This window comes from Nycticebus coucang, chromosome 14 (assembly GCF_027406575.1).
Source record: "Nycticebus coucang isolate mNycCou1 chromosome 14, mNycCou1.pri, whole genome shotgun sequence".
NCBI classification, from domain to species: Eukaryota; Metazoa; Chordata; class Mammalia; order Primates; family Lorisidae; genus Nycticebus; species Nycticebus coucang.
In genome coordinates, this window is record NC_069793.1 from 77642413 (window position 1) to 77653530 (window position 11118).

At 38.7% G+C, this 11118-nt stretch overlaps 1 protein-coding gene across 3 annotated transcripts in view; it reads right to left on the reverse strand.

Moving 5' to 3' along the window:
• The window catches only part of CCDC90B (coiled-coil domain containing 90B), a 37713-nt gene extending 26872 nt beyond the window's left edge, over positions 1–10841 (reverse strand). For 2 of the 3 annotated variants that reach the window (XM_053560165.1, XM_053560164.1), the window contains exons 1-4: positions 10360–10841; positions 5666–5785; positions 4208–4311; positions 317–418 (exon numbers count right to left, since the gene is read on the reverse strand). In XM_053560165.1, coding sequence (XP_053416140.1) covers positions 317–418; positions 4208–4311; positions 5666–5785; positions 10360–10459 — 426 coding nt within the window. In that variant the 5' untranslated portion in view covers positions 10460–10841. The remainder of the gene's footprint in view (positions 1–316; positions 419–4207; positions 4312–5665; positions 5786–10359) is intronic. The other variant, XM_053560166.1, reaches the window with a different exon arrangement.
• Between the last annotated feature and the right edge of the window lie 277 nt (positions 10842–11118).

Below are 11118 nucleotides of genomic sequence, written 5' to 3' on the forward strand. Positions count from 1 at the left end.
CTTATTTTTACTGTAGAGATGTTATTTGTTTGTTTATTTATTTATTTATTTATAGACAGGGTCTCACTATGTCACCCTTGGTAGAGTGCCACGGCATCACAGCTCACAGCAATCTCAAACTCTTGGGCTTAAGTGATTTTCTTGCCTCAGCCTCCCAAGTAGCTGGGACTACAGGTGCCCACCACACAGCCTGGCTTTTCTTTTTTGTTGTTGTTGCAGTTGTCACTGTTGTTTAGCAGGCCCAGGCTGGGTTCGAACCTGCCTGCCTTAGCCTAGAGATGTTATTTTATCAGTAATAAATTAAAATCTGCATTACCTCATTCTCTGCTCTAAGATTTGCAAATTCACTTTTCTCTAGGATGACCATGTCTTTCCTGATGGAGTCCAAATGAGCCATTAGTTGTTGTACTGTTATTTCCTAGAAAACAAAAAGAATTCCCAGTGAAATGCTTACTTTTAGCCCCTAAGAGTTCCTCAACAAATTAATGTCTTGTTTTTATTATTTTTTTGATAGAGTCTTTTATCATCTTTCATTGCTTTGAATTTGAGAGATTTTCTACCACTGGAAATTTCTGTGGTGACACAAAATAAATGCCTATGTGGTTACAATAATTGCCCTTTGTCAGCATAATTAGTTTTGTTCAAATTGTTGGCTATGTTCTCCATATCTGGTGCTACAAAGAATTTGTGGAGAAAAAAGGTGGTTCTTACCTGATAGATTTATAAACTTTGCTTTGCTAGGGAGGGACATTTTTATGGAAATGCTTTAAGAAAATATAACTGTTACAGATTGAATATTCCTAATCCAAAAATCTGAAATGTTCAACAATCTGAGTACCCACATGACACACAAAGGAAATGTTCCCTGGAGTATTTCAGATTCTGGATTTGGATCCTCAGCTGCTAAATCCAAAACACTTCTGATCCTAAGCGTTTTGAATAAGGGATACTCAACCTGTACCACTATGCTTCTTAAAATTTAGGTAGCTTGCTAACTCATCATTTTTCCTTCTTTACCAAAAGAAAGAACAGATGAGGGTAAAACTTTGGTAAGGACAAAACAAAAAAGCCCAAACAAGAACTGGATTAGTACCTGGAACTCCCATTTTTAAAGTCGTAATTTGTGGCCTGAGTTAACTTGGGTTAGAAAGACTGTTTAAAAACTAATATGACTTTTAGAAAAGGGAGGCTATAACAATCGTAGATTGAAAGGACTCAATCTTCAAAGGGTCTGGTATGCAAACATCTCCCACAACTTTCAGAGGCTGGAGTCAAGCTATATGGGTTTGAATTCAATCTCTGCCATTTATCATAAGACTTTGGAAAGTTATTTAACTCTTTGGTCTCTTCACTGATAAAATGGAAATAATAATAGTACCTATACCTTACAGCTATTTTGAGGATTAAATGAGATAATGTAGGTAGAATGCTTAAAATAGTACTAGGGCACATGGTTAGCACTCACTGTTAGCTACTGATGGCTAAAGCAGGGTAGTCTGACTGATGTTTTGATATGGAGAAAGTTTTGACTTTCATTATATCATAATATAATTATAAAAGTTTTGACTTAAATATCAATCTTATTCTAACATAAAAAAGTTTTTAGCTGTGTACAAAAGATATGCCTTCCCTAACCCTCATAATAATACTGGATAGGGAGTTTTTGTATCTAATTCTGCTTGAAATACAGTAGAACCTCTGTAAGTTGACCACACACAGGGCTATAACAAATTGGTTAACATACGGAGGTGGTCAACATAAGGCACTAGGCCTATTGTACCAATACATGTGGTACATCTCGGGTCTATTAAAAATAGGTCAACTTGAGGTCATTGGAGGGAGGTGGTCAACTGCGGAGGTTTTACTTTGTGAGAATTAGTTCTGCAGTCATATAGTTGTGGCATCTAGTGGCTATTAGTTCTATTCCCCCCTAAATATCATTATAAAGGAGTTTTATGATATTAAATATAATGTATTTTTATTACTGAGACTACATGGGGAAGAGTGAAAATGTATTATAATTTCAGATGTCTTGTGGAGTGTGAACCTTGGAATAATAGATTGCACTGTGGCCCTAATAGCTGTTGCTTTTTTTTTTTTTTAAACCTCATTCTTCCTTTGAATCAGTGGTTCTCAACCTTCCTGATGCTGCGGCCCTTTAATACAGTTCCTGTGGTTTGCAGTTTGAGAACTGCTGCTTTAAATACAGATTCAAAAGACTTATGAAACAGCATAGGTGTCTATCCTCAAAAATTTAAATGGAAAGAGGTAATCCATTATTAAGGAGTCAATGCAATTAAGTGTGCTTATTGTAACTACCGTGGAACCACCAGAAAATTTGGATTACAAGTGAATTCATAATATACATGAATTCTTGGATTGAGGAAGCTTGACTTAGTGTAGACCTTTCTGAAGTGATAAAAGCATGGAGCTTGTGTGCCTGATGGCCCTGGCCTTAGCTCCATTGTTCATGACATCTTTGAGCCTTACTCTATCCTAGGTCAGTAATAGGTATAAGCTCAAGGGTGGAACAGGACTGTAACTTCACACAACAGTAATAAGTTAAAAGTTTAATAGTAATATTCCTATACCTAATCCTACAGTTTGTATATAGGATTAAATGGTCCTAGCATCATGAAGATTCCTCAAGTCATATTTTAATTCACTGCTTATATTATAGGAAGACATATAAAAATTTAAATTACTTTATTAAAAATGTCAGTAGCTCTTTCAGGATGGCTCAGAGCTTTGGGGGAATTAATTAAATGCTTGGCTTTTTCTTTAGTGGATTTAGTAGTCTGCTATGATCCCAAATAAACTAGCTAAAATGGTGCATTAAAGGTAAGTTAAAAGTAGGGACTGAATGTTTGAACTCTAAGTGTCTATTTGGACATTATAGTAAAAAAATTTTTTTTTTTTTTTTTTATAGAGACAGAGTTTCACTTTATTGCCCTCGGTAGAGTGCCGTGGCGTCACACGGCTCACAGCAACCTCCAACTCCTGGGCTTAGGCGATTCTCCTGCCTCAGCCTCCCGTAACTGGGACTACAGGCGCCCGCCATAACACCCGGCTATTTTTTTGTTGCCGTTTGGCCGGGGCTGGGTTTGAACCTGCCACCCTCGGCATATGGGGCCGGCGCCTTACTCACTGAGCCACAGGCGCCGCCCCTATAGTAAAAATTTTTAATAGCTTTTCATTATCCATGAACCTTAAAGTAATAAAATTTTATGTGAGAGATTTTAATTTTATGTAAGAATCCTAGTTTTTCTCTCTGTGCTGCTAAAATATTTATCTGAGGAAGACTAGATTTGAAAAATTAAAATTAAAAAAATATAACCATAAGAAAACAGATTCAAATTTTATGTGAGAGATTTTAATTTTACGTAAGAATCCTAGTTTTTCTCTCTGTGCTGCTAAAATATTTATCTGAGGAAGACTAGATTTGAAAAATTAAAAAAATATAACCATAAGAAAACAGATTCTTGAACACAGTGAATTATTCATAACTGACAAAAATGAAGTATTATTCCAGTTAAATTCATTTAGCTTATTCTATTCTTTATATAAAATTACTGCTTTTTGTCCGTATCACTATGATGAAAACTTGCCAGTGACTCCTCTCTGAACCTGTCTTCTATGGCAAAATAGAATTCTGCCTACTTTTCAAAGTTATTAGAGATTAAGTAACATATGTAAAGTACTCAGCAATGTGCTTCCTGTATCTTAAGTTTCTAGTAAATAGCATGATCTGACTTTAAGGATTTTTATCTCCAGTCAAATTAAATCATTTCAGCCAAGCAATTTATGAAGTTGTTCCTTGGCATGTAAGTCCCTTCCAGCTTTCTGAGTCTGTGAAAATTAGCCAAAACATACATATGCCAGCAATAAAATATACTTACTATTTGTATAGACAGCTTAGCTCTTCTACTGTGGTGGGCTTTCTAGGGGGGAAAGCTAATAATAAAAGATTTGGCAAAATTCTGTTCTGTGTTACTATAATCTTGTTACACTTATTCTAACTCTTTAGCCTCTCTAGATACTGACTTTGCAAATGGTTTTTCTTTCTTTCTTTTTTTTTTTTTTTTTTGTGGTCTGTTCAGAGAGAATAAGGAAGACACAGGTGTGTCAGGAAGGCCAGTGGGTATACAGAGATGCAATTATGGGAAAGATTATCTAATGAAACTGTCAGAAGTGATGAAAACATTACCTGTTGAGCTTGAGTGACCATCTCTTTATAGATAGTATCCAGAGTGACATTTGATAAAGTGGTTAATGCTGATACAATTGTTTCTGCTTGTGTTTTGTCAAATCCTGTAGGAGCAAATAGGTATTTGTATTTTTAGAAAAGTACACACTCACATGTTTGTCAACACTGGATCTTACCAGCCTTTTTTTATTTTTAATATTATTAAAAGACAAGTTCTTGCTCTGTTGCCTAGGCTACAGTGCAGTGGCCCGATCGTAACTCACTGCAGTCTCCACCTTCTGGGTTCAAGTGACCCTCCATCCTCAGCCTCCCAAGTAGCTGGGATTACAGGCATATGCTACCATACCTGGCCAATTTTTTTAAATTAAAAAAAAATTTCTGTAGAGACAGCATTTCACTTTGTCGCCCTCTGTAGAGAGCTGTAATATCACAGCTCACAGAAACCTCCAGCTCTTGGGCTTAGGTGATTCTCTTACCTTAGCCTCCCGAGCAGTTGGGACTACAGGTGCCTGCCATAACGCCTATTTTTTTGTTGCAGTTTGGCTGGGGCCAGGTTCAAACCTGAAACCCTTGGTATATGGGGCTGGTGCCCTACCCACTGAGCCACAGGCACTGCCCAGAGACAGGGTCTTGTTATGTTGCCCAGGCTAGTCTTGAACTCCTGGTCTCAAGCATTCCTCCAGTCATGGCCTCTGAAAGTGCTGGGGTAACAGGTATGAGTCATTGTGCCCCGCCAGTCTTTTGGGGCAGTGTATAATTGGCATTAAAAATGGTATTGTACTGCTACTTAAATTTGTACTTAAATTTATATTTCCTTGGTAATGAGGTCAAGCACCTTTACATTTTTTTTGTTATTTATATTTAGCTTTCTGTGTGCTGCTTGTTTAAAGGTTTTCACCATTTTTTCTATAAAATTATTGTCCTTTTACATTTAGCTTTTCATCTATGTGAAATTTAGTTTTCAGCAAAGATTTAATATATCTTTTCCCAATGGATAGTTATTTTATTTAAGTAATCCTTCCTTTCCCTAATTTGTATTACCTTTAACACATGCTCAATTCATTTATGTATGTCTCCAAATACCATTTTATTAATCAATTTTTCTATTCTTATACCAACACTCGATTTAAGTCACTGTTTTGATATCAGGTAATTTTTGTGTTGTTCTTTTTTTTCTATTATTATTGCATATTTGTACTTCCACATAGACTTTAGTATCAGCCTAGGAACTCTAGTTTTTCTTTATTACATACTTGTAATCATTTCTACACTTACAATTTTATATAAATGTATTTTCAATTAACATATCTTGAGCATTTCCCCATCAGTAAATATTTTTCAGGCAACACTATTTTTAATGATGGTAAAATATTCATTATCATAGTGATGCTGTCTTGACTAAGCAGTCTTATTATGTAAGTGCTAGTACTTCTTTCAAGAGGTGTTTATGTTTCTCACCATGAGTTTCCAAGTCTTGCACCAATGCATGAGTATCAAAAGTTAATTTCCTTTGTTCTAAAGGAGTTATGTCCACAGGCCTCCTATCATATCCTTCCTTGTTTATGGTGGTAAAGAAATCTGAAAAGAGAAGATAAGGCTTGCTTTTTCCTTATAGTAACTGGTAGAGGTATCACACTTTAGCTTCTGTAACATTTTCCCCATCTATTTATAACATGGTTTCAGCTCTTTTCATTAGTTTTTATAATCACACAAAGGTAACTGACACTTTTGAGCCTTTTTTCTCACATTATCCTGCACAAGGCAAACTTTCAATGAATATTTCCTTACCTTCTTTCAATATTCAGAAATGTTTTATTGAGTTTAAAATTATAATAAAGTGTTCATCAAATGCTTTGGATATCATCACCCAGAACAGAAACTGCCCAACTTTCCTCAGTTCTTTGTAGAAGTCTTCAGAGAGTTACTACAAAAACTTTGTACTTGTATTCCTATCTAAAGTAGGTTCCTATACTTCCACTCACTCATATATCCAGTTTATTTCCTACATAGTTTTCAGCTTTAATCTGGAATTGTATGATTTGCTATTTGTCTCTGAACCAAAATATAAACTCTATGATACCTTGACTGTATTTTTCATACTGTATATTCAGCACCTATAGTAGTGCTTTGGCACATAATTGAATTGCAGTATTTTAGTGAATTTGATTTTAAAACCTGGATTATTTACTGGTATCAACGTAAGAGCCCTAGGAAAAATTTCTCTCTCTCTTTTTTTTTTTTTTGCAGTTTTTGGGTTTAAACCTGCCATCTCTGGCATATGGGGTCGGCGTCCTACTCCTTTGAGCCACAGGCACCGCCCAAAATTTCTCATTTTTGAAACAACTTTTTGGTCTTAATTTCGGTAAATTCCTATTTTTAGCCTAGAAGACACTACAGTACTTTTCTATATACTGCTGATGAATTTTATTATGAAGTTATTTGCTTTGGGGGAGAATTCTCCTATATACAATTTCTTTTGTTTTCTGACTCTGTGGCCTCACTTGCCCTGGGTAGAGTGATGTGGTATCATAGCTCACAGCAACCTGTAACTCTGTGGCTCAAGTGATCCTCTTGCATCATCCTCCTGAGTAGCTGGGACTATAGGTACCCACCATGCCTGGCTTGTTTTTTCTAGAGATGAGGTGTCACTGTTGCTCAGGCTAGTCTCACACTCCTGAGCTCAAGCAATCTGTCCGCCTTGGCCTCCCAGAATGTTAGGATTACAGGTGTGAGCCACTGCACCCGGCCTGTCTGCTCAGAGCTCAATCCGAATGCCTGCCTGCCCCCCTCTCTCTCTCTCTCTTTTCTCTTCTCTGTCTCTCTCTCGGTATTGTCTTGCATAATACCACACAACTGTGGTCCCTGACTCCTACGCTATTAGAGGCATGGCCACAGAGCAGAGGGTGAGAATCTAATGCCTGATCATCTGAGGTAGAGATGTAATCTACTCAAATTATTCTAAAACCACCCTCACTGCTCCCTCCCAATTTGTGAAAAAACTGTCCAAAAAGGTTGAGACTGCTGTCACATAACATTCTTTTGTAAAACCTCTCACAATTTACACATTTATGTAACTGTTAATTGTTTAACTTCCTTACTAGACCAGGGATTGGCCAACTATAGCCCATAGGCTACCTCTGTTTTTCTAGTGTTATTAAATAAGACTAGTTTTATTGCAACCCTGCTCATCCATTTATGGATCAGTTTATGGCTACTTTCATGCTATAATGGCAAAGTGAGTAGTTGTGATAAACTGTGTGGTCCACAAAGCTTATAGATAATACTCTCTGGATCTTTACAGAAAAAAAGTGCCAACCCTTGCACTAGACTATAAAGTCCTTGAGAACAGAGGCATCTGTTCTTACTCTCCACTGGGTCCCAAACTGCTTAATACAAGTCTGGATGTTCCATAGGTATCTGTTGAGTGAAAGGCACTGTGTTCATTATTATGAATACAATGATGAAAAAGGCTGTGGTTTTTGTTTTGTTTTGTTTTTTGCAGTTTTTGGCCAGGGCCGGGCTTGAACCTGCCCCCCTGGTACATGGGGTCAGCGCCCTACTCCTTGAGCCACAGGCACCGCCCAAGGCTGTGGTTTTTAATGATTTGATATGAGATATATCCATAAAGGAATACAGAGGAGGGACAGTTGGCCCTCCTTGAGTATAAAAGATCAAGAATGCCTATTTGGAAATGATGCTAGAGCTATGTTAAATCTTAAAGGGAAGTTACCCCTAAAGATTTAGTACTATTTAGTATGTGTGCTAAGGAGAGCTGAAGAGAGTACAGGAAGATATGTGGAACATTTATTTTTATAGGTGCCCAAATATTTGTTAACATTTTGCTTAGTCCCTCCCACAGTCCTATGGGGTAGGTGCTGATACCATCCTTGGCAGTAGGACTTAATTTGCACTCCTCTTTAGAGGCAATAAAGAACTGGAAAAGCCACTGGATAGTCATAATAAAATGTCATGGTCACCATTCTGTTGTGAGCAGTTTGACTCACAAGCACCCCTTAAGTCTTTGCAGGCATATTAATAGGTAGAGATGAAGTGACCAGAATCAGTGTTTTCCACTCAAGGAATAACAGGTCCTTAATAATTTACAAGTTCCTACAACTTAGATATCTGTACAACCCCCTAAATCTTTCCTTTCATTGTTACTTTTGATTCTTTCATACCTATGTTTTTCTGACAGAAACAAATTCAGAATTTAAAGGCTTCATGAACCTACTAAATAGTATACTGTGGATTGAACTCTGACCTACCTTGTACCAAGCTCCTTTTTACTAAAAAAAGTCCAGATCTTATTTTTGAAAAACATGGAAAATGGTGTCTCAGTAAATCTAAGCTACAAGCTTTATATTAATTTACTGCTAACTTTAGAGCTGAAACATTTTAGTAACATGGTTATTTTTCTATCAGGAAAGAATGGGCATTATAGCATATAGTCTTAAATACTGGCCTATTAATCTGTGCTATACTAGTTGCATCATAATTACCAGGATTAATACATTAAATAATAAACTGTGACAGAGATCCCTGGCTCCACCCCTAGAGAGACTCTGTAGTTCTTGAAAAGGGCCTGAGAATCTCTATTTTTAAAAACATTTTGGATGGGTGCCTGTAGCTCAGTTGTTAGGGCACTGGCCACATGCTCAGGAGCTGGTGGGTTCGAACCTGGCCTGGGCCCACTAAACAAAATAAAACAAAAATAAAACAATAAAAACATTTCTACATTAATGTTTCTGATGTTTTGCTAAGTTTGTAAAGTAGAAATGAACTAGAAATCCTGCACAAATTAGGCATAAAACTAAGAAAAATCCCATTACCTTCCTGTGCCTTTGCTTATTTATTTCTAAAGAGAAGTGCCAAATGACAACTAAGGTCCTTCCATGGGTCAGTGGTCAAAAGGTTTCAATTCCATGATTATTGATGTTGTTAAGGAAACTTAAACTACCGTACACAGTAAACATTCAATAAATATATTTTAGTGAGGAGGGACACAAATCTTATTAGTTAAGAGGAGACTTAAAGCTTCTCCAAGGACAAGTGCGATAATTCAATTGTTAAAACAGTTAACCCTTATGTATTTTCCAGTATGACATGTACTTAAAAGTTCATTCTCTAAAAATGATTGTTTTCATTTGAGTATGTAAACAAAGGATATCTCTAAAAAGTTAACAAAGACAAGATTTGGATGATTTTCTAGGATTCAAAAAATGCTACTCCTTTTTGTAAAGGTCATCATAATGTGTATGTGTGCTACACACCCAAATATGTAACCAGACCTCGTGAACGACCCTGCTAGCTAAGGCAGTGTCACACATGACAGATCAACTGTAGTTTTGAGTGCAGCTGTCACTGGTCTGAATAAACAATGAGCAATAGAATGAAACTTAGAAGCACAAACAAGAACGTCGACGAAGGAAGATGTGTTTGGGTACTGAATGGCTCAGTTTACCCGGCAATGAGGATTCAAGAACGTAAACAGAATGCTAAGTACTAGGTGGGTACAAGGTGTCTATATAGTGGACAAATGTAAAGAGTTTAAAATTGGGAAAAACAACAACCCAACTGTTGAAACATTTTTCAGAATAAAGTCAGATGTTCTTCAGGGACATCCACTTACAGGGGTGCCAACTTACAGGCCCCACTATTCACTGTTTTTTCTTTCTTTCTTTTTTTTTTTTTTTTTTGGAATGCCTACGATATGATTACAATGTACTGTACCGAGAATTACAACAAGAATAAAGCAGTCCTGACATGGGCTCGAGGCCAGAACCTAAATACGTATAAATTTGAACAGGCCAGAAAAGAAATCAGGACACCCCCCACCGCCAAACACAGATTACCCCACCTTTGCTCCTGAGACCTGCAGGAGGCCTCATGTCACAGAATGAAAGGAAACAAGGTCTGAGAAAGAAGCCGGGGGAGACGCCCAGGCCTTCAGAGTCTGGCTCAAAGGCGGTCCTCTTTTCAGTCCTTCCCCCGTGCGGCGAGCTGGGGAAGGTGGGGCACTGGAATCGCCAGTGTCTGGCATGGGCTGAGGAGGGCGTGGCACTTTTGCCTCGGGTTCACCGAGCAGGCACGACCCACGGGAACTGTATCCCTAGAAAGCACTCGGGCAACGTTAACACGATGCCTCGTCTCACCTCTCTGCAGGACCGGTGAGAAAGGCCGGCGGGGGGTCGAAACCCAGCAGCCCCGGTTGTCTTTAGAGCTCAGGAGCCGCCAGGCCCAACGACTCCACATGTCCTCAGTGTTTTCTGGTGGGCGGGAGGAGACGCAAGACCGGATGAGCTTCGCTCAGGCTTTCGGGAAAGGTAGTTCTGGCACCACAAGCATGCCGGGAAATGTAGTTTTCGGTCTGTTACAAGACACACCTCCAGCGCAGACGCCCACCGCGTCCCCGGAAAACCGGGCCTCATCACAGTTCGCTAGCATGGTTCAGAGCTTCTCCGCTCCTCCCACCGCCCCTTCCCAACCTGTGAATACCGTTACCGCCCTAAGTCAGTAGGATCTTGTCGAAGAAACTTTCGGCGCCCATATCCTGGCAAATAGGTACACTCCGACAGCCGACTCCCTCTAGTCAGCGGCTGTCACACGTTTGGGCCAGTGGGAGGGAGAGGACCGTCTAGCCGCACAGCGACCTTCAACCAGGGCTTGAAGTCCCGGCCGCTGAGCGTCTGGAAGATCGCGCGTAACGTAGAGGCGGACGAAGCCTTCTGGGAAATGGAGTCCAGCGAGCAGCTCATTCATGGTACTTCACATCCTGCTGCTTCGCCCTCTGGTGCTCGGGAGGACCAAATAATTTTATCTGGTTTATTTATTTCTTTAGGAACTGAATTCCTCCGTGGACCAAATTTTCACCACTTATCCTTCTTAGGCTTCAGTTTTCTGGACTTTGCTTC